Raw genomic sequence first — 24,110 nt, forward strand, 5'->3', positions numbered from 1 at the left:
CCATCTGATGTGGAAATCTAAACATAATGTATATAATGACACTTCACATACCTCAATGGACATCTGTATGGACAGGATACAGACTGTGCATGAGGGACTGAGGAGGAGTACATGGGAGAGGAGCAAAATGCATTAGTGCCCTCTACTGGCCTATACAGAATACTACAGAAGGCCTCTGTCACAGAATACAGGCGATTAGTTGGGAAGATCCTGAAATAAGGCCAGAGGTCGTGGTCATGCAGCTGTGCTAGAGCCTTGTCGAGGTCATCTTTGTGCTCTGATCGTAATATAGGTCTCCAAGATATTTAACATAAAATTACACTCCGTTTTCTAGTCATACTATCCACAACACATTTGATATTTCATACTTTTAACAGCAGTAAATAACCCCAAACCATCAGTGTCAAATAACGCCATGGCTTCTACATTATATTCAACTCACCCACTGTGTATGGATAACTCTGAGCTGTCCACACCAATGTAGGCCTGGTGCAGAAAGATGACTGGGCATTGTTTTGCGTTGACTTACAAAACATTTAGCAAAATGCAATTGAACTGAAACCGAAACCAGTAGAAGATACTACTAAGACTAAGGAAGAGGAACTTTAAGAAACTAGTCACCATGACAACTCATATTTTTCCCTCATCTGTATTCATCTGGTGTCTGAGATGAATTGAATTTATTTAACTAGCTTTCTGTTGTTATCTCATTACATCAGCTCCTCAGTAGCCTATTTATACACTCCCAACTTTTTACAGCAAAATAGGTACCTTGTATGATACATCTGTAACAACTGCAGCTTTGTGAACTTATAATACCAACTCCCAGCAATACAGACACAGCAGAGAAAGCACTCTGTGGAATAACAAAGCAAAATGTAATGGTTATTGATAACAGTGATAAAGAGAGACAGATAACATAGATTAGAATATATTGTGTATTTATTGTCACTGTTTGTATGAAAAATAGAGGGGGGGGGGGGGGTACAATATGTCTTGCAATATTTTGCAGTGCAATCCATGAATGGCTACAGCAACAATTCTTTAATTCATAATTTCAGCATTGCATAAGGTTCCCTTTCTAACACAAAGTAGGCTACTTCAAATAACACTGGTCTATGACCACACTCAGTCACACCAGTATGGCCCCATGAAACCCTTCATCTGGCACAACATAGAATATGTGAGATTGCATTTTGCTACCAGCAAGGGGAAAATGCTGTCCAGTATTGTAAACTGTAGCAGAGGCTTCTGCTAGTAAAAACTACAACCACCTCACAGTGTTTCTCAATAATGGAGAAAAAGTATTGCATAGTATACCAGTCATGTTAAGTGCTGCTAAGTTTCTCAAAACTTATATTTTGGAATTGTATATAACTGTGTCAATGAAAATATTATTCTTCATGACAAAACAATTTCATACCAATTAGCCCAACTAGACATATGACATACAAATGATATACATCCATGAAAGACATTACTCCTATTTTTGCAATTCAGTCATAGGAAAACATAGGTCCCTAAACCAATAGACAAATAAACCAATATTTTTTCCTCATTTCCTAATCAAATACCAGAAAATTATTTTGATTCAACATTCCAGTTCTACCTCCAATTTAGGCTTATTTTGATACCATCATACTGGTAAAGAAATAAACAAACATAACTAATAACACAAACAGTTAACATTTAGGTGCACCATATATAAGGCATTGGCAATTATATTATTATATTGGCACTAAATCACTACTTGGCACAAAGCAGCATTTGATAGATATGCATATTGTGATGACTCAGCCAGCATATTCAAACGTGATTGTATAGATAAAGTGAAGATAAGGGCTTTAAGGCAAACCTTTCAGTCTACATTCACAGTCTACATTTCTGTCTAAAATTCTCTTCTGTGAAGATCCTGAAGATTGTGAAGAATGATAGCATAGCATTTGGTTCCAAAACCAGATTATAAAATAAAATCTGATGTGAGAATACTAAGTGACAAAAGCTTCTAACAGCATCTGGATACCTGCAATCAGCATACATCAATTATGATAAAAAAAATGTTTTTAAAAAAATATATGAGACAAAAATGATTATGCATTGGTTTCTAAAGTGGTGTATGTATAACAGAGGCACAACGTTTGTTGACAAAAAGAAACAAAACAGAACTGTGGTCTTCATCCCTGCTGCTGTGCGGTGAGAGGCACTTGTATCCTGTAAAGGCCAAGCTCCTCTCCAGCACTGAGGGTCCCGCTCTACTTGGTAGCGGCAGGAGGGTTGACTGGAGAGAGCTTCCTCATCTTGAAGTAGGACACGAGCTGAGTGGGAACCTCGGCCAGGACAGTCTGGGCCAGGGCCTCCTTAGGAGCCTGGAGGAGGTGGAACACATCAGCAGGGATATTAGTGCAGTTACAGGACAGGGTCACTCTGGAATAGAACGTCCTGATCAAATTAAACATACACATTTTTGATATGGTGATGGTCGAAGACATGTCTTTCCAAATTCAGTTTTCATAAGCAATATGTATGACTGTCAAGATCAGTTAAACACAGGGACCTTTCATTATTACAGGCCCTGCCCAAACTTTATATAGTAACTACATGTGATTAAATATTTGTCCATGTTACAAAAACAATGCTCATCATTGTGGAGTATTTGGGATTGAGGGTTAAAATTCGTACACTGGTGAACTGTCTGAAGGGCACAAACTGCACAATGTCTCTGGCCACGGGCTCTCCCGTCAGAGACTTGAGGACGCCATTGTCGCCGTCCAGGAACTCCATGGCCTTGAAGTCGGCCTCGCCCACTCCGATGATGATGATGGACATAGGCAGCTTGGAGCTGTTCACGATGGCCTGCCGGGTTTGGTCCAGGTCGGTGATCTCACCGTCCGTGATGATCAGCAGCACAAAGTATTGCTAACAGAGCAGATGAGAGAGAGAGAGAGAGAGAGAGAGAGAGAGAGAGAGAGAGAGAGAGAGAGAGAGAGAAACATGTAAAGGGAGATTTGTGTTTTATTCTGCTTTTGAAATGCCCTTAGTGACTAACCTCACTAGTCCTCATTACATTACTCAACAGTTCTCATCCGTCCTCATTCATGGCTAGCCAGTATGTAATCCACTTATTGTTGTTGAGGATGAACCGTCCAGCATCCTCCCCTGTGTGGCAAGTCAAATGAGGTGAAACTGCTGGCGTGAACAGGACAGTGGATAGCTCAGCACAGAAACATGCACAGGAAGCTGCTGTACGTCCAGCCTCTGCAGCACTCAGCCCAGCTTCCTCTACTGAACTGCACTACATCAGCTACCGCAGAGCCACAGGATGGGCTATGATGGCAGGGACATTCCCCGATTAGGTTTTAATGGCCTCGATCTGTGAGACTGCTCACTGGTACCCTCCGGTGGTCGTTTAGCTTCATCACCGTATCCGTCGAAATGTGCAGTAGGGCCACGCAAGTACACCTCGCTGCAGCCTGCGGGAAGGCTTGACATCAAGCCCCGCCCACATCCAACTCAGCCATGTTTTCTTTGCCTACGTCACTCCCCATACGCTTTGGCTTTACTGCCGACAGCCCGGTAGCGAATTATATGGTATATTGTTTCATATTAGATGATATAAACTGATGATGTAGGCTAAACACAAATGACATTTCATGCAATGTGCATTTTTAATGTGCATGTTATTGTTTCAAAACCGGAAATCAAATGAACGAACAAGTACATGAACCCAATTACAATAGCTAGCCTAGGCCTACATGAAAAATTCACTGTGGTTGCATGAAATGCCATTTGTGTTTAGCCTACAGCCACAGCAGTGTGATCAAAATCAAATTACAGACTCCTGGAGGGGTGTGCTATTCAGCAAGATTTGTGATATGATAACTGTAAAAAAGCCAGAAATTCGCTCCAATTCAGCAAACAGAATTGTTTGCAGATTGCCTCATTGCTCGCCAAGATTGTTTACAATTTAAAACAAACAATGAAACATTTACACAAACATTAGACAAAAATATTCATACCACTAAACTGGCTTCATAGTGCACCCCCCTGTTGTTCCTGACATAATACACAGTTCCTCTGTGTTGAAGTGAGAGCGATCAGAGGTCAGGTGAGGAACCATGCGACAGTAAGAGGACTGTCAGAAGGTAGGCAGACAAGGCTTCCACTAGTGAGCTAATGACACTGATTGGCTTGGGACTGACCGATGCATTTGGCTGCTGGGCGGCTGAGGCAGCGATGTTTGCCACGTGGTTGATGATGGGAGAGAAGTTAGTCGGGCCGTAGAGTCGAACTTGCGGCAGAGCCACGCGGTACGCATTCACGATTCCCTCCACTCCTGCAAAGCAAACCAAGCGACAAACACAAAACATACATGCACAAATCAGTGCTGGTCAAAGTACCCTATGGTGAACATCAACAGACAGCAGAATGAACAAATAGGTCTTTACTGTATCTACTGTTCATGACTGACTGACCTTGGCAATAGGGACTGCTGGGATTGAAGTTCAGTGCAAACTCATGGGAGACCTGCAGTAAATTAATTTCATTACATTCTGTACAAACAGTTCACCTGATGACATAACTTCCAGACTATCAAGAGCGCAGTTTGGTAAAACGGAAAATATTTCTATATGTTTCTGTGTATTCTACGCACAATGTTTCTGCCATAGGTTTTGCCTGTTTCTGTTAGAAAAAAAACAAGATACATAGAATGCATTCTACTGCGGGGATTGAAGTTCAGCACAAACTCATGTGAGACCAGCAGTAAATAATTGCTTTCATTACAGTCGGTGTAAACAGTTCAGCTGATAGCCTTGTTCTTTGCTATCAACTAATATTGCAATGTATATATGTACCTGGAAATTAGGTGGAACTTGGGCACCAAATCCAAAGGCAGGGAAAAGTTTATCACTAAAAGTACAAAAAAAAACAGTGAACAGAAGTGAAAACAGAAGTACAAAAAACACTGAAATTAAATGCAGCTTTAAAGTTCTGAGAATGAAAAATTCTTTAAAAATGCATGTGTATTCCTGTAACCTACGATACACCTGTTGATACTGGTGAACCATTTTTAAGGTAACGCCCCAATACTAAAAAGGAAGGTGGGGGGGGGCTTACGTGTCATAATCCTGCACTACGAGACCCACGGACCAGATGGCAGACAGGTACTGGTTGAGTCCATCTGGACTCATGTAGTGAAGTGAGTCGGGAGACCGTGGGTCGCCGTTAGAGCCAGTGAAGTCAATGCCCACCTGAGGACCACACACAACCATTACTATAGTAAATGGGCAATTCCATGCAAAGGTCATCCTTACCATGGAATACGCAAATAGAACTGTTGTTAAAATCTTCATTTAGGTCCATATTTTATTGTTTGTAACTGATCTGATTGAATTTGATGGAGAATTACACTCTTTTTACATCAGAAATATGGTGTGCAACCATACCAGAAACAACATTTCACACATGGTAATATTATACATATTTAAAAAGTGGATTAATGGACCCAAGGTTCAAACAAATTGTGTCATTTGACAAATTCCAGATTGACAAGGGATTGGTAGAGCAATGTCTATGCTCAGCTTGCCTTTAAGATCACAACTCCTTACATTTGTAAGGCTTTTGTTTTTAAGTCAGCAAGTTCCATGGCCATATCACATCCATAACGTTTTATAGGAAAAGGTTATGCTACACATACAGTGTTGATGCGACAATGTCCATAGTGTCTGTGCAAAGCTGATTTATCTCAATGTAAAGTGTGATGACCAAATTGTGCCCCTTTCTTACTTTTAAAACCTTTAATGGTGCTTTATGGATGTGACGTTATGGATGTTACATAATGTGAATTTACAAGACTGGAGACTTTATTATACCTCAAAGTCGATAAAACGTCTGTTCTGGTGGCATGTCAGTTTCAAAGCATTTCACCTTAGTGTTTACAATTGACATTTCAAAGATTATTAGGTTGATCAAAACCACAGGGAGGCCTTGCCTAACCATTAGCAAAACAAACATAATATTAAAATACCTCCAGTGATTAGCCTAGCCATAGCCTATTTTCAAGTGGCCTAATAACGAAAATCTGAGCGATTATCTTCCCGTAACTGTCATACTGTTGTTGTACAGTAACTGGATTATCGTGTTAGCTGGTGAAGATGGCTGACTTTGCAGCTGGAGTTAACATAGCAACCTCCTGTTGCAGATCTGTTCAGCCTGCCGTTCACGTCTGCTTAACAGTTTAATTTTAAATGTGACGCAATATGCCAGCATTTGAAGTGTCAGGTCCTCTCTAGCTAATACCCACAGAGTAACATGAGTAACGGCAGCAATAAACTAGATGTACCGCATAGCGGTACAAAATATGACCGCCTATCAGTCCTGCATATTCTCTTCGCAAAAATAAATCACGCTTGTCAATTTCTCTCCCTCTCCTACTCCTGCAACTCATGTGCATGTAAATGAGTATGTGCATATGTGAGTTTCTTTTGTTTATAAGAGTGTGTGTGTGTGCGCATGTGCGTATGCGTGCCTGTGTTTGTGTGTTTATGTGTGTTATATGTGTGCGTGTGTGTGTGCGTGTGTTTGCATGCGCACATGCGTATGCGTGCCTGTGTGTGTGTGTTTATGTGTCTGCATTCATGTGTGTGTGTGCTTGCCTGTCTGTATGTGTGCGACTGTGCGTGTGTGCACGTGCGTGTGCATGTACTTTATGTGTGAAAATCACAAATGAGTGGGTATGGGTTAGGTTAAAGCGGGCTCGAGACTAACATACCATAAATATTTTGTCATCTTGGGTGCAACGGTTCAGGTAGGGCTAGTTATTTAGCAGGCATGAAAACGGGTCAGGGGTGAAAAAGGTGAGATAGGCGCGCGAAGAGGGAAATGGGCGTTTCATAGCAAAACAAATACGAGTGACATTGTTGCCAATAGTGCATAGCTTCCATGGAGTATGAAGTTGCCTAAAACCAGAGATTTATATATATAAAAAAAAAAAAACTACAAAATGACTCGTTTTTACAGAAAAATACCTTTATTTCTTCTTTTTGGCTTGGGCCTAAGTGTGAAGGGGAACACTTGCGCTGTTTGGCAACATGCTTCAACCTGGGCCTCTGACCCCTCCTCAGTAATCTACATGAGTTTTCTTTCTTTCTTTCTTTGTGCCTGAAGTTATCAGACATTTCTGAAGATTTCATAGGCCTAATGGACACTACATAGACTATTAGAATAAGTCTGAATAAGGTCTGAATATTTGTTGGACCAAACCAGGTAATAAATAAACTTGGGTAGGGTAGACTAGGCTTTAATTTGTAAAATTGGTTTGAAATGTTTTAACCTGCAGCCTAGGCTACTTACAGATTGTGGCATTGTGCTAGTGTGTTTAACCAACCAATACGTTGTGTAAACAGTGTTCACATTACATGTTAAACCCTACACACAGACAGACACAGACTAGGCCTACTGATCAGGCCACTTTTTTAAAAGAGCGCATTACCATGTCAAACACTGCTTTTGTTTCTGAACTCGACAAAACGCACCAGCCCAGTTTAGGAGCATTTCATTAAACTATTTAGTTATTCACATTAGCCTTTGCTATACTGATAAAGTATGCCAATTTGCTTCACCTTTTGTCGATCTAGATGGCTCAAACTGCACGTATTCTTCAACAAATGAACTCGTTATGTCTATATTTCTGTCCAATATCGCTAACTTTAACAGCCGCTACGCTGCTACACCAATCTCAACGTCTTTTTCTGACAGAAGTTGCGTCTGCGCGTGATTTGTATACTCAGTTGTAACCCCATACCCCACCACAATATTTTCTCATCGGATCTGTGCGAACCACGTAAGTCCCCTATTTTGGATTCAAAACGGCGAATTTCGCCGAAAGGTGAGGAGTTTTCATGCCTGCTTTAGGGGAGTGGCCACCAAGTTTCATGTTCCCTGGTGTTTCAGTAACCCGGGAATCACTGACCAAAAAAAAATGACGGTAAAAGAAAAAAAATAATTTCTTTTTTATATTTTAAATGACTTGTCCTGATTCTTCCGGTGGATCTTAGTGGGCACAGAGGAAGCAAAAATGTCATCGCTAGTTTTTCATGATTGCTATTTCAATTGTTTCATATCAAAATTCACTACTTAATTATGTGTTTTATGTAGTTTGTCGAGGACTGGTTCAGACATGTCACATCCATAACGTGAAACCGTCACATCCATAACGCCAGTTTTTCCTACATAATGCATTACTTAAAATGACGATAGTTTCAAAAACACACTTTTTGTGTTCATTCAAGTCTCCTTCATGGTACATATATCATAGTTTTGGCAGTTTCCTTCAAAATTCACAGAGTTTGTAGAAAACCTGTAATCTCTCACAAAAGTGTGTCCATTTCATGTCACACACATCCATAACGCTGATAAAATGCCTTGTATTCTTAGGATGAAATTGATTATATTACATTTGAGGATTTCTCAGTATTCAGAGGATAGAGGTTACATTAAAAGTTATGCAAATTAATTCACTGATACTAATTTTGCCCCCACTCTAAGGCATTTTGTTTACCAATATGAGTCCAAATGTCACATCCATAACGCTGGAACTGCCCAAATACAGAGTGAATATACAGTCACCACCAACAACATCAACTTCACCATCACTGCCCTCATCATGATGATTACGTTATTTATGTTGGCAGGACAACTAGAGTGAGAAGTCAAGTTTATGTTTATCAGACAATTCCCAGGGAATTAAATCCAAGAACCTATAACTGCTACTGCAAGTGTAAAGCTACAGTAACAGTTAATTGAAACAAATGACAACAAGGGGCCTATATTGCATGGGGCATGAGGGCAGCAGTTTCACTGATCCCTTACCGTGAAATTGATCTGGCATCCTCCCATGATGTAATCCAGGAAGGAATACTCCATGTCCAGCTGAATTGTGATATAGAAATAAAATGACTAAGAACACTGGTATTCTAAGAAACAATCTGCATGGCATCTCAAAAGAGGCTACCGCATACAGTGTGTGTGTGTGTGTGTGTGTGTGTGTGTGTGTGTACATACCTTACAGGTTTTCACACACACCACACCCGAATTCTTGTAGCTCTTTTTCTTCTTCTGTTTCTCTGGGTGAATGCAGTCAAACTCCACCTGAGAAAGGGACATGAGAGTGGCCAGGTGAACATCTCACAAAGCAGAACTAAGAAGTCAGTTATCAAAACAGAACTGCTTTCAGACCAACAATGAATAAGCAGTTTGATAAAACAGAAAAAAATAGTTCTGTCTAATAAATGTAAATGTTTCTGTGCATTCTATGGATTATGTTTCTGCCATAGGTTTTGCCTGCTTCAACAAACAAACAAGATGCATAGAATACCTTGGATTATCTTTAGCAGTACTTGTGTGAACTTTGACCGAATATTTATATAAACTAATATAAGATTCAAGATAAGGGTCTAATAGACTAACACATATAGAAAGAAGGTGAAAGACAAAAAGGATTCCCTGTCTCACCGGTGAGCCATGGTCTGCTTTCAGAAGATCTTCTACATTAGTTTCAAAAATGCCAATAAGATCATGCGAGCCATCACTATCATAGTCAGAGCAATGGACCTGGTGAAAAGGGAATGGAAGGACAGAAGAGAAGAAAAGAAAGGAAAGGAGAAGTTGGTGAAAGAAGAATATAAAGGCTGGTCCTGCTCACCGCGTGGTCTTTAACCTCCAAGAGCTGCGCGGTAGTGCAGGTAAACTCTCCTATCATATCTGAACTGGTGTCTTCATCCTTATCATAACAAGTCACCTGCCAGCCACACAAACACACTGGTCATTCCTAAAGCTCCTACCTTGGAGTTTTCCCCTTTCACACTTTCACCCCCACAAAGCACACAGACTTTATTCTTCCCTTTTTTCACACCAAAACATGAACAACATTAATGTAATGCACATCCATATTCACCAAACGAAATGTTACTGAACTACAACAGAAGGTACGGAACATGGACATGTCACGGGTATGCAATACAGGGTCTACTTTAACTTCCCGGGTGGCTGATGGTTTGAACTGTGTCCACATTTCAAAATAGTCACTGTGAAACTGACTGAGTATGGTAATGTGAACAGGCTGATATTTGTTTCACACTCCTACCTTGATAGGCTTGTTTAAGTCTCCATTGCAGAATGTGTGGAGAGACACATTGAATTTCTTCCAGGAGGGATTCAAATTGTTTTTGACAACCTTGAAGGAAAAAGATTTGCAAATTACAGTCATGGGAAAACATGAGGAAGGATGACACTGTGTGCACAAATATATAGTCTATGACAGTGTACAGGACAGATAGCTAGATGCTAATAGAGAGTACAGAAATAAATCTGGAAGAAGAAGTGTTGCTCTTGTGAAATGGATACTTTGGATACGTACTTCTGTTCTGTGGACCAGTTGCCACTTGCCGTCATCCTGTTTTTTGAAAAACTCCAAAAACGGATCTGATTTCCCAAACAGGTCCTGCAAATAAGGATTGTACAAGACAATTTTCACTGCTAAGAGCAAAGGGCACTGTTGTCACATCACAGCCTTGGATCCACAAATAAACAAAAAGGGTCACAACACTAAAGCAGGACTGTCGGTTCTCAATATTTCATGAGAAACTCAACACTTTCACAGTCCCACACAACATTAGACTCTCACAACCTCCGGCACTGCATGTCAACTTCAGACTAGGAGTTTCATCTACGTAAGAGTAGAAACTCAATCTTTCTCCAAGGCATCCCTCATATTAGTAACACTGGGATAAAGCGGGTCAGTCCTACCTTTTTGTCCAAGCCTTTGGCCTCCATCTCTAGGACAATGGCTCTGTTGTCTTTGATCTCCTCAGCAGTGATCTGCAAACACAGAGAAACATGAGGATATGGCAGATGAGATAAGTAAGTAAGGGCTCTCTCACTCTCCTTGGGAAGCATCTCCCTGTGCTATGCCCTACCAACGTTATTCATGAATGTAAATGCATAATAAGTTCCAATGCAGGTGCCTTATGATGAACAATGAGCCTGCTTTTCACATCCAAATGTGATTTAACCCATGATTTTGCTATGACAGATGAGCAGAACTTTCTAGTGCTGACTTGTTTTACAACAAGAATCATCATCATTCCATATACCACTTCATTTGCTTAACGGTGCTAGAGCCCTTTATCAGACGTCTACTATCTCAAAGGTCATGAAACAGGCCTTTGACTGCCAGGCAGCAGTAGAAATATGCCAAGCAAAGACTCCTTAGTACTCGAATTCTCTAGAAAGCCCGAGAATATTTGAATACTAACAGTGATGGTGCCTTTCCCTGCAGGCTTCCCTTTCTTCAGCTCCAGGGGTCTGGTGATCTTCTTACTGGACACAATCTGTAAGACACATTCACCAGCAACAATTAGCTGAAGAATCATACCAGAAAATGCTACAAAACCACATCTTGTAGTTTTACATCCTGCTGAAAAGAGCAATTTCTCAAATCAGTCTACCCAACGGCCAATAAGTCATTATTAAAAAAAAATTCAACAAGAGACAAGAGGTAATTAAAATATGTTGATGAGTTTAACTTGGTGCTGCTTGGTGAGTTTCATGTTACTGTTACAGTGACTAGACTTCATGATTTATAAACATCTGAAGAAATAGGTGTGTAGATTTCATGTAATGGCAAGTCACCCCAACATTCCTCTGTTTAAAAAATAATAAAAAAAATTAAACACCTCACCTGACCCAAAGTGCATTCAAACCCTCCGAGGTAGTCATCATCTGACAGGTCCACGCTTTTATTGTCTATGTCATATACACCCAACTTCAGCTTCTGTACTTTCTCAAAGTGGTAATCAAGCCGTAGTTTTTTTGAGAACTCTGGATCCTGACAATTCTTCACACGTTCTGTTCGGTCCACCTGCAGTGGTATAATGGATGCAATCCCAATGACTGACCAGCGGCCTCAAATATTTTAGGAAACACTTGACACCACTAACACATAAGACTAAGTTTGATGCACTAGAGTAATGTCAGAATTTTACATCAAGAATATGTGTGTTTCAAATGTATTACAATAACTGCACACCTATACCAAGAAACTTATATATATATATAAAAAAAATACCAACCTCTGTCCATGAGTCACTTCCAGTACTTTGCAGTAAAACGCACAGCGGGTCAGATTTTGATCCAACATCTTTGTCAATAAGATTATTGCAGGATATGGAGAGCTCAATTTTTGATACACACTGGGTTGCCATCTGAAAAAGAGGAGGGGTAAATACATTTAATATATATTATATTTCTTTATGTGTAAACCCCCTTAGTGGACAGAAATTGTCCATTAACAACGGTCATGTGTAACAGGATATTCAAAAATAACCCGAAAGGCTGCTTGATAGGTGTAGCGGTCGAGAAGTGCAGAAGATTCACAGACAAGGCAAACTATGCAAGCTGATACCATGCATGCCAATAGGCCATCCATAAAATGTATGCAACATGTACTTAAGGCTAAAAGCCTACTACATGGATGCACTGCTCTGAACATCCGTTTCGTTTTCAACAACCAACACATCACATGTATCCGATTTGAAACACATAATATAGCTATAATAACTTCGGAAGTACACCGAACAAGTGGAGCCTTCTAAGATTTTTGACTTTTGTAACTAAAAATGCGAACTGAAACTCGTGAAAATCCTGCCAGTACATTACGGATGTCAGGAGCACAGCTAACGTTAACGTTATTCAGAAAACGAATGTCGCTCTTATTTTTTAACATACACAACGTAGACTAACCATAGACCAAGCAGAGTCGGCTATACAAGATCACAAACGATACTGTACCTTTCAGTTTGAACAGAATTGTTAAGATATTCTTGGCACAGTCAACATCAGAGACAGAACAGCAAATGTGTTGATAATTTAAGCAGAGGGTGTGGCAGGCTGTCCCCTGACAAGTCACTGCATCACGATTGGCTCAACAGCCCATATCCTCCAACAGCCTGCATGAATGCATTTTCATTGGACAAGAGAATATGCCAATCAGCAGGCAGGCTCGTGTAGCGCAGGAAGTGGTTTCCAAACCTCCGTGCGAGTGTGCGTATGAGTCATTCAGCGGTTAACAGGCGTGTAGGCTTCAGTGCGAAATATAATGAACGAAACCAATTCGCTTTTATAAAGTCCTGGAAACTACAGTGATAGTTTTTCTACACAGCAGGTTAGCTCTAAACCTTTTCGTTTAAAAGGCAAATTTGCCTTGTGCTTGTGGAACCCCGAAACTTCAAGCATCCACTAATCCCCCTTGCCATGAGTTGAGGCCAATGCAACACTCAGACTTGTCATATATCCAGCAAAGTTTAATATTCTGACACATTCTTAATGCCGTGTGCTAGATCCAACAACCAGACATAAACTAAAAAAAAATAATTGCTAGCCAGTTATGCCAAATGAACACAAAAGCACAACAAATGCCAGACAAATGAGCACTGAAGCCATGGTTTATTAGTTAGCCTAATGCACAAGGTCACTATACCACCTCACTCTGGTTCCTCTTTTTCGTAAAACAGCATGTCATTAATCACTGACAGTGAAATTACATGATGGGCTACTTTAAATGTACAGCTGTTCATGGGGCTAGATCCATGATTTAGAGGAAAAATACAATTATGCAGTGGATCAGACGGTGAAAAGCAGGGTCGAAAAACAAAAAGGGCACTGCTCATGACATGAGACCCACCTCACACAAAAGCTACAATGTATCAAGTAGGGTATGCTTAAATCATTTTAATCCTTAATCACCGTTTTATTAGGCAATTCAGATCCAGAATTATAAGCCCTCTGATGAAACAAAAAGTGAACAGAACTGCCTTAAAGTGTTAAGCTGAAAATAATGCAACCTGACTATTCTGGCATGATATGAAAGGAAGGGTGTCATTTGTTGTGTCTGTGTGTCTCCACCAGTAGTGCATAACTTACACTACTGGTCAAATTTACTTTCAGACAATGTAGAGGGTCACCATATCTCAGTCCTCTATACATGATTAATTGGATACCACTGGTGGACTCAGGGGGAGCACCCCTCCTGGTGCTCCCGCAACTTTTCAACCATGGGGGCACTAGGACCCCCTGCTCCCCTTCGGAGTCCACCAGTGAGGAGATATACATACTACACATCTTCCCATCAAATGTGATCTATTTTTTGTGCTGGTACCACTTCAAACAGTGCAAGGCGGCACTTGCAGATTTTACCAAAAAGTAAGTTTAATGAACAAAACCTTTTATTAAAGTGTCTAAAATTAAGAAGAAGGAAAAACAGAACTGTGCATCACAGTTTTAGAGGATTTTGATGATGACAGTCACTTTCTTCTCTATCACCATCAGACTGATGCACAGTTCTTATGTATCTCAACAAGACAGTTTTTCACATCGTTACATTCCACATATTAGCATGCATTTTCCTTTTTCCTATACCAAAGTGAGGTATTGAACACCTGCTTTGCTGGAAAAAAAAAATATTAAAAAAATCTTAAAATGGTGCTATTTATAGTTTTTAGACTTTTTTTGTAACATAAATTGCACCACAAAGTTTACAGCTTTCATGGGAAAAGGCATCATCTAAACTCATCACAGGGAATCAAATTGAGAATAAAATGTGATTCCTTCCTAAGTAAAACCCTTTAAAAGCTTAAAGTAATTTGCACAGCTCTCCCGACCTGTTTAGTTTGTTTCGGAAATGTTCCATGGTATATTTGGAAAAAACAAACTGTGACCAACAATATAGCATATAGCAGAAGAATGCGACAATCTGCAAATTATGATAACTAAAGTTACTTACCTTTGGCGTGAACCAAAAGTGTGATTTTCAGTGCTATACATCTCTGGGGCTGAATACTCTGAGCAGTTATTCAATCCACCAGTTTAAATGAGCACAATCAGCATATCTTTCATCAAAACCAAAGCAACAGAAGCATGTTCAAGTATCCTCTATGATTACATAGCCACACACTGAAAAACCTAGACCTGGTCCCACTAGTGCAATGCTTGCCTCTCAAGCCAGAGGAGACATTTCTCCTGTTTGCAGTAACAATCACAGCCATATTCAGCCAATACATTTGTGTGGGTGCATGCATTCTGTCAGGATACTGATCATGTTCCTTGGGTCAGTCTCAACTGAGTCATCAAATAAAATGTGATGACTGTAAGGGTGGGATTAAGTTGCTACTGTTTGATTTTCACTGCTCATCCAAAGTCACTGAGCTCAAGGTAGGGCATTTGCTGTGCACTTCAAGCAAAGGCTATTATGCAATCCTGTCCTTGCAAGGAAACCCACTAAAGGGTTGGTTAAAAAAAAGCCACTGTGTGCCTTTTAAAATGGAGTTGTATTTCAACTTCATAAAAGGGCACTAAAAGTACAGCCTTATATGTTTTTCAGACATAGTACAGCTGATGTGACCTAAAAATCTATTATTATTATTATTATTATTATTATTATTATGTGTGTACTCTTAAATGTGCATTAGTCATCTCTGAACAAACTTAATTTTGTTCATTCATTCATTTTAAGCACCGCAATAGATCAACATTGTAAGGAGAGAGCTCAGACTGAGTAACAACTGGTCAAGCTATAGGTAACAAAGCTTCATCTTCATACCTTGTTTGGTGTATGAAAGCAGGGAAATGCTCAGCAGCTCTTTATTTTTCTTCTTTTCGGAAACCATAAAGAGAGCAATGAAACACAGCAAAGGAGAGGCATACAGTACCTTCAGATGCATCATTTCAGGAATGTCATTTTATTGACAAAATAAGTAGACTGAACAGTATGTACACAACTGCAACACAAAGCTGGAACTAAAAAGTCAAAAAATAAAAAGGAATCAAACAATTAAACTGGGTTCGAGAGCACTAAAAAAAATGACATTCCAACTATAGTCTACATCGTAGCAGAAAACAGCGGACTTGAAAGAAAACATATCGCCATAAGGAAAAAAGCCATCATATACACAACGCATCACATTGCCATATCAGAACTCTTGCAGGGACAGGAAAAGAAAGTTGGTGCATTCATAGAGACAGCATTTCTTTTGAGTCCTCGGACATTAGCACGCAATCCCACAAAAGCAAACACTGCAGCACACACTTGCGTTAGTTGATTGTAGAGAAACATGAACCAAATAGAGCAATGCGTAACCCAATGTGAGCTCTGTGCACACGCAAATCATGGCAGCATTTGATGTACACCAATTTTGCAATAAACCAATCACAAAAATACAACAGTGAAGACATCAGAAAAGTGATACAGCATAATTGCCAATAAAAAACACAGCACAGCATTTTACACTTGCAAAATATCAGCCTCATCCCCAGCAAAGTTCTAGACCCAGAACACTTGCACTTCACATGATTGAAGAGTAATCAGTCATCCAATGCTTGTTGCCATCATAAAAATGTTCATGTCGCGATGTGTCAGTTCATCTTGCTAAACTTAGATATTTCATTTGTTTCCTAGTCTACATGACAAGTTCATATACTTTGGTAAGGAACTAAGATGTTGTTCAGTGTTACGTAGGAAAAAAACTTCCCTTCCAATGCAGTAAAACAAATGTCATTAATTGAAGATGCCAAATTCCCAAAATCATAGTCTATCCCAAAGTTAACTTTACTTTCCTTGCTCCAATAGGCCTCTCATTCAAATCCATGACTGCAGACATAGCCTCGTCATGGGACTCAAATGCAACCATCGCCTCGCCAGTTGGCAGGCCTTTTTCACTAAACTGAAGGCATACGGAACCCGGCAGCACTTGATAACCATAGAAAAAATCAAGTATCTCATCTACGGTAACTGTGAAGGGCATATTTTGAATCTTGACAATGGTAGGCCGAGGGTTACTGGGGCCACTGCCCCCAGACAGCCCCCTCAGATTGTCCGAGGCGGACCCAAAGGAAGGTTGAGGTCCCCCAGTGGGGCCTTGTCCACCTCCTCTGTTGTGGTTGCCTCCCTTCCTAGACCCATTATCGAAAGGCGGAAGGCCTCTCAGACTCTCCGGGCCTCCCACAAAACCAGGAGGTCCATTGCTACCTCCTGGTCGGAACCCTGGTGGCTCAAGAACTGGACCGGGCAAGTGAGCACCGACCAAAGGTGGCGGCACACCAAGCGTGACATCTCCCAAAGTGGCGCCAAGAGGTGGCAAGGGAGGGGGGCCAGCAAGACCATTGCCTGGGGCAGTGAAAGGAGTTACAAAAGGAGGACCGTTACTTAGGCTTCCTACACTGTTTCTGAGGAAGTTGAACTCCTCTCCACTCATGGCGGGATAAGCATGCGCCTGGGCCTGCACTTGGGCTTGGACTTGAGCCTGGGCCTGAGCTTGCACTTGCGCATGGACGTTACCTTGAGATTTCTGCCCTCTCCTGGACTGGGGCGGTGGGTTTCTTTCTATTTCCTTCATTTGGTCAAATGTGACCAAATGAACAAAGGCATCTCTGCCATTAAGCTTTTGTCTATGTAATCTTTCTGCTTTAAGTGCTTCTTCTTCAGACTTAAACTGCACTATTGCTTGGCCGAGGCCATTGCCGTTACTGTCAACTAGAACTTTTAAGGTATCCTCAAACAACTGGATTCCATTCAAGAAGAGACGCACATCCTTCTTGGACACATTGTATGGGATATTTGAGATGTGGGCACAATTTCTTGGGTTTTTTCCTCCTTCTGTGGAACTACCTTTCTGATCACCTTGGGAACCCTGCATCCTTTTGCGAATGGCATCAATCTTTTCAAACATAGCCTTCTTAGTGATGGGATGGACCTGTATGAACCGACTACCCATGTACTGCATATGGCACCCAAGGGCAGCTTTGTAGTCCATCTCATTTCTGAACTCTACAAAACCCTCCCCTGTTGCTCTCCCGTTAGGTCCATAAGCAATGTAAATGCTATCTTCAACAATGTCCAGGTTTTTGAAAAATTCAAATATCTGTTTGTTTTCAGCTTCGTATGGAAGCCCTTTAAGATACACACAAAATTCTTGCTTATGTGGAGACCTGGACCTCGCACGTTCACGTCCTGAAGGAGATGCAGAACTCGAACTTCCACGTCGATGGCGGTCCTGGTCTGCATTATGACCAGGTTTGGATTGGTTTTGGCCAAGGATTCCACTGCCACACTCTCGCCACTGCCTCTCAGATGCTGGGGTTATCTCCACATATCTTTGACCTAGCATTGCTGCACCTCTTTTTATTGCCTCAAAAGCATCCTGGGGTGCAAAGAATTTAACTAGTGCTCGACCGCTGCTCCTGCCCATGTTATCTCTAATAAGACGAACGTTTTCGACAGCCAATCCATGGAAGAATTCTCTGACTTCTAACTCGTTTGCATTAAAGGGAAGGCCTTGCAGGTGGACGTAAAAATCATCAGGGTTGGTAATCGATGGCTTCAAGTGAGCCTGCAGATTAAGGGGGTTAAGGTTCATTGGGTTGAGGAACATGTGATTAGGGCTTCCCAGAGACAAATGCGGTCCGGATGTAGCGATACCAGGTCCGACTGGGGGAGGGACACCGGGGTTAAAAGGAGGCATTGCAGACAGGTGGGGCATGTGAGACATTGGAGGTACAGGTGGCACTGCAGTCAAAGGGGAAACTGTTGGCACGGAGGGATGGGATGATACAGGCGGTGGACCTGGCAAGGGTGGCATAGAAGGCATGGGTGGTATGGACTGCATGCTGGGCAAGGGTGGTATGGGTGGTGGTACAGAGTTTAGGGAGGACATGGCAGTTGTCATGGTTGAACCCATCGTGATGCTGCTGCTGCTGAAGTTATTGTTGAAACTGGGCATGTTACCCATGCTAGTGGTGGCAAAGGTGGAAATGTTTTTGTTGCTAATTGGCTCATGTGCAGAAGTAGCTGTGGTGGCAGTCGCTGATGTATTACTGAAACCTTGAGCAGTAGTGGGCATGCTACCTCTACCACTTCCACCAGAGGTGGCAGGGGGGCCTGGTCTGTTACCGTTTCCTGCTGCTCCCTCTACACTGCCAGCTTCAAACCGCCTGCGGCTAAGCTCAATCATGTTCTGCATTTCTGTCTTGCTACTTAGTAACAGTGATACCTTTGAACCTTTGATGGACCCCCCTGTTCGCATCATACCAAGCCTGGCATCTTCGTCTGTGGCGAAAACGATAAATGCTTCACCATGTTCACCCCCTACAATATGCACCCCACCATCCGGGATGGTCAATCCAGAGAAGAAATGGCGAATGTCCATGGTCCCTGCCACAATGGGGAGACCCTGCAAGCGGATGACCACAGCCATGCTGAGGCGTTACAACACACACCTGCAGGTGAAAGAAGGCATCGGCTGTCAGACTAGGATAAAAGGAGAGTAAAAATTCCACACACAGACACATGTGGGCACAGACACACAGAGACACACACACACACACAAGCAGTCAACAAACCATCAACAAATCCAGTAAGACGCATGGTTAGGTCCCAATGAACCAAATAACATTTAAATACTTTGCTGACATTTAAACACTGAAATTTCTGCAATTTAGGCACCGTGTCATATTGAAAACAAAACATTAAACAATGATTAACAGCAATCAAGCATCATTTAATATCTCACATGCTTTTCCCTCTCAATTCTCAAAAATGCATCCAAACTTGAAGAATCTGTGTGTCAACTGATATTCTCTTACCCTTAATAAATCTTTAAACACACATTATAGCTCATTAAGAGCTTTGCCAAGTAGGCTAATCAAACAATAGCCTATAGTCTGAAAATCCTACTGAAATTGTCTTTAAATACCCTCATCTTGTTAGATTAACATTGGTAAAAGCTGCGTAGCCTACTAATTTCAAAAAACATTCATCATCTAAAGGTAGTAGGCTTCAATCTCACTACAGCCAGCAACATAGGCTACAGTTATTTTCCTCCTTCTTTGAGCCCAGTTTAAAACATGTTGGAAGCCATGGGCTCAATTGTTCTGGACCCATTACATTTAAATTGGCATTGTGCTGACAAGCACGTACCAAAATCCCTGTTACATTATCATTTTCAAATTTGAATCTTGCTAGAGATTTCCTGATAATTAATTTGACACATTAAAAAAACAAAAACAAAATGGACAGTGTGCTTTAATTCAAGCCAAAATTGTAGAGGAGCACATGCCTTCTTCAGAGCAGTATTGGCCAAGTGTAATCGGACAGGCAAGGGACAAATTACACAGAGGAAGCAAATCAAACGTCATTGTCAGCTGTTACTAAGCCCAGATGGAGCAGCCTCTTCACAAAGCAAATGCAAATACAACATGCACTTCACTGAAGCTTGGTTTAAGTTTAAAGCTCGTTTCACAGAGCATTCAAACTTGAGGAATACCAGACTCCTTCAAGCAGCCTACAAGTTGCACAGGTCTGGCCAAAACCACTCTGAATAGGTGAATTTCTCTTCATTTGGAAGAAAAAAGGGTGGACTACTTTCCGATCACTATGCTTACCTTTTGCTAAAAGAAGCGCTTCTTTATTGGGTGTACTGGATACCCAAGCCAATCCTGACGTCAATCATTTAAAATCAACTCTAGACTGTAACAAAAGAATAAAATGAAGCAAATGTATGAATTCAAACAGCAGACAAAAGGGGGATCGTCCACGTTCACCTCCAGACACACAAAAACACATACAGAGACAGTCAACACCAGCAACAGCTTATACCAGCTTCTGTTTGCAGCGGAGAGATCATGACCATAATTCAGTTGTGTGACCCAGCACATCCTTCAATGGCAGCTTTGCCAGTAGCCAAAGAGCAGTTGAATTTAATGCACAAAATACACATACTGTTGACCAGTGTTGCACACAGAAATGCATTAGAGAAAAATAAACCAACATGCTGAAAGATATTTCGCTTTGAATGTCAAACCAATTCAAGTGCTTGAAAACATATTGTGGGCAAGTCTCAACATAAACAATGAACAAATCAATACAAGGCGGCCTAACCAACAGATTCCAAAATCTGTCTTCTTTCAAAGAACTGAGCCTTGACAGCTGTTCAAGACTAGGCTCATTAAGGGAGTATAAAAGACAATAAATAAAAGTGATTGGGGTTTGAACCAAAAGAAATTTGAGCACAGTAAAAGGCCAAGTTGTCATGCAGAACTAAACCCATGTCTTATTTCCAAGATGGCCTAAACTAACAGAATACCTAAATGTTTTTCTCATAACTTCCCATTGAAAATATTACATTTTCCAAGCTCTTTAAATATTACAAACCACTACTACAGCTTCTACTAGAGCAAATACGTATGTGCACATTTTAATTACAAATTGAAAGGTGTCATTTTGGATAAATTCAAAGTGTTGCTGAGTGACACCAAACCTCACAATATATAGCCTAATAAACAAACGTGCAAAAAAAAAAAAAAAAGGTTTACGCTTTTTCCGTTTTGTCAACATCAATCAAAACAGTGAACCATCCATATATTCCACCTGCCAGATGAAGCCCTCTCCACAGCTTAACTCACCAACACAGGGACTCAACACTAGACCAGAAAACTACAATTTCAGCACCACCATATGAAATTTCTTTATCACATTAGGACACAAGAACGAACAAGGTGCAACAAACAAGCAAACGAAGTGTGGGTATCATCCTTGCTAGGTACATCATAAACGAATACCCACAGAAGCATTGTGTTGCCACCAGCCTACATTTTGACAACCTTGACTCCTGAATATGGACCTGGGCTAAACTGATTTTGAACCAATACAAATGATACAAGCTAGACTTCTCAACCACCTGAGGCACAATGCTGCACATCACAATCAACCCATCCATGCAGCAGGAAGCTTTATCCATCATCATCAACAACAAACACAGAAAATGAAAGGAAGACTGATAATTTGCCATGGTAAGCTCAAACTTCACATTTCTTTATACACCAATGTCACATTCAATGTGACACCAGCCAATTGTTTCTCCTCAACAACCAGAATTCCACTTTTTAGGAAGAGTGACAAAACTGCCAACAGCATTCAAAATGACCTCATCTTCCTATTGCTGATTCTTTAGCAACACTGTGCAGTCAGTCACCAGAATGACTTCCCACATGCACAGTAGTTCCAAGTTATACCACACAGATCCAGTGGTATTGGATTTAAAACAGCCTCATGTTTAAGCCAAGACTGGCACCAAATGCATTTGATGGCTCTCGTTCCTTCCGTTGAAAATCTCAGGAACAAAATTTCAAGAAATGTAGCTGATGAATTTCTCTTTTGCAACAACGCAACAAAGTTCATAAGACATTAGAATAACAACTCAGAGTGCCATCTGCAAGAAGAAACAACTCAATACGTGAGCACATTCAGGTTAGAGTGCGTTGATGCACTGCATTGAATGGACCTCCATTGTTTGGGACAACACAATCAAAACATCCTGTTTCACATCACGGCTCATGTAGCTCATCACATTGGCTGTGGAATTTAGGCACAAGCAAAAAATAAACCAAGCTGGCAGCATATATTGATTATTCAAGTTAAAGTACATTGCTTAAGGAAAGCCATGAGCTCAAGCACAATGCTAGAGATCTAGCTGGACCCTGCTACAAACGCAGTGCAAAAAAACTACCAAATGTTATCGCCATACAGAGATGGGTGGATATCTGCTTCTTTCGGAACCTGCAGCAAACTTCCCTTGCATACATCTACTACCACTTATTGCCATCATACGCCCAACAAAGAGATATATAATTGGAAACATTTTAGCTTAATAACTTCTTTGCAGCCCTACCGATACCTGACGTTGGCTAGCTGCGTGAAAACGAGGGTTTGCTAATATAACGAATCAGGGAATACAAAATGCAACCACGCGCCCAACACGCGCTAATACTCAACCTGTACACAACCTCTTAATATAAAATTACTGATTGCACACACAATTGATCACCTAGCCAGCTATTCTAACATAAGGCCTGAAGTAGCTAACTAGCCGTTTAAGTAGCCAGCTAGGTTAGCTAGCTGATGAAGAAGCTTGCCACCTAATACAGCGATACTGATGCTAGGCATTTTTTCCTGGTTGCAAATCGGTGGCGCATGTTAAAAATTAGACAGTATAATTGCCCTTCAGTAAGTTCCTGTGCTTTGCATAATCTTACCGAAATTATCTGTTAAAACAGATTTTATATTTTATAGAAGATGTCTGGCAGTTCTTCCACCGCCGTGCTTTCTTCGGTCTCAAGATGGAATCACAAAATGTCCGTCGCATTCATAGGACAGCTTTGTCGGTGACGTCACATCCACATACCCTCCCCGTCCAGTTCATGCTCCCTTCCCCTAAAAATCAAGATATTTAATAAATACATGAAAAATAGAGGAAAATATTGGATTTGTTAGATGCTTGCGGACAGCTATGAAATATTCACATACAATTACATGAAAATAGTAAATTAAACATAAATAAAGTATGTGTGCAAAGCTGAAGTAGGCCTACTTTTGTGTCACAGCATTGCCGAAGACAAGGTAGCCTATACTATGTAGGCCTACACGTGCATAAGTGAATGATTCAACAAATGACAACCCAAACGCATATTTCACTGTCTAGGGAAAATATTAAACACATTTTTTTACATACTGTAGCTTTAATGGAGAATTGAGTGACATGTTTACAGGGTAGGCTACATGCTTACAAGTGCAAATGCACACTCAGATGTTAAGCACAGCATGGTATCACAAGGGCTTTCTGCTGACACTGACAAGTTTGTATCCAAGCTTTTGGTTTCAATGACAAAATATAAACTATGCATGTATGGAATTGATGTATATTATGTACTACTTGATACTGAAAAATAAATGTCTGTCTTGTGTGTTTGAATGTTGTCAAACTAACCTGTTAAAATATGAAAATAAGTACTGAGATAAGACATAAATGCTTGACAATATATTGATTTGCTTGTTAAATACACTAAACAGGGAAGATGAGATGAGATATTGGCAGTGTAAGAACTGGGAATTAACTCCCATTTGGGGTGTCCCAATATCATTATAGTTAGGTAAAGTGTTATTCCTGGATGTTTGCCAAGTTAAGTTCAACAAGTGAGTGCCCATGTGTGAATATCCAATTTCCAGATGA

General features: G+C 40.8%; 2 protein-coding genes across 6 annotated transcripts; both read right to left on the reverse strand.

Annotated features, from left to right (window-relative positions):
* Positions 1 to 924: 924 nt before the first annotated feature.
* On the reverse strand, positions 925 to 23,233 carry cpne1 (copine I). 4 transcript variants are annotated; one of them, XM_048255990.1, is made up of 16 exons: positions 23,137 to 23,233; positions 12,129 to 12,260; positions 11,738 to 11,917; positions 11,313 to 11,387; positions 10,804 to 10,875; positions 10,415 to 10,498; positions 10,142 to 10,231; positions 9,511 to 9,609; positions 9,061 to 9,147; positions 8,869 to 8,928; positions 5,116 to 5,249; positions 4,854 to 4,908; positions 4,473 to 4,524; positions 4,200 to 4,333; positions 2,680 to 2,916; positions 925 to 2,366 (listed from the first exon to the last, which is right to left on the reverse strand). In XM_048255990.1, the coding sequence occupies exons 2-16, from the start codon at positions 12,258 to 12,260 to the stop codon at positions 2,253 to 2,255; spliced, it is 1,605 nt and encodes a 534-aa protein (XP_048111947.1). In that variant the 5' UTR covers positions 23,137 to 23,233; the 3' UTR covers positions 925 to 2,252. The 4 variants fall into 4 exon arrangements, with proteins under 4 accessions (XP_048111947.1, XP_048111950.1, XP_048111949.1 ...); XM_048255993.1 differs by lacking the exon at positions 9,511 to 9,609 and adding an exon at positions 9,701 to 9,796; XM_048255992.1 differs by lacking the exon at positions 23,137 to 23,233 and adding an exon at positions 20,488 to 20,566.
* On the reverse strand, positions 15,771 to 23,220 carry rbm12 (RNA binding motif protein 12). Of its 2 annotated transcripts, XM_048255987.1 has the most exons (3): positions 23,137 to 23,159; positions 20,488 to 20,572; positions 15,771 to 19,323 (listed from the first exon to the last, which is right to left on the reverse strand). In XM_048255987.1, exon 3 carries the CDS (start codon positions 19,299 to 19,301, stop codon positions 16,641 to 16,643), a length of 2,661 nt encoding a protein of 886 aa, XP_048111944.1. In that variant the 5' UTR covers positions 19,302 to 19,323; positions 20,488 to 20,572; positions 23,137 to 23,159; the 3' UTR covers positions 15,771 to 16,640. The 2 variants fall into 2 exon arrangements, with proteins under 2 accessions (XP_048111944.1, XP_048111945.1); XM_048255988.1 differs by lacking the exon at positions 20,488 to 20,572 and having other exon boundaries at positions 23,137 to 23,220.
* Positions 23,234 to 24,110: the final 877 nt, after the last annotated feature.

Source organism: Alosa alosa, chromosome 10 (genome assembly GCF_017589495.1).
Source record: "Alosa alosa isolate M-15738 ecotype Scorff River chromosome 10, AALO_Geno_1.1, whole genome shotgun sequence".
Lineage (NCBI taxonomy): Eukaryota > Metazoa > Chordata > Actinopteri > Clupeiformes > Clupeidae > Alosa > Alosa alosa.

What these genes read in the sequence shown, in the direction of transcription:
- cpne1 (XM_048255990.1), bottom strand. Translation starts at nt 12,260, where the DNA reads ATGGCAACCCAGTGTGTATCAAAAATTGAGCTCTCCATATCCTGCAAT. An exon ending in AACTGGTCCACAGAACAGAA is followed by an intron (nt 10,232 to 10,414) that starts GTACGTATCCAA and finishes TTTTCCTTCAAG; the next exon opens with GTTGTCAAAAACAATTTGAA. An exon ending in TGTGTGTGAAAACCTGTAAG is followed by an intron (nt 8,929 to 9,060) that starts GTATGTACACAC and finishes ATCACAATTCAG; the next exon opens with CTGGACATGGAGTATTCCTT.
- rbm12 (XM_048255988.1), bottom strand. Translation starts at nt 19,301, where the DNA reads ATGGCTGTGGTCATCCGCTTGCAGGGTCTCCCCATTGTGGCAGGGACC.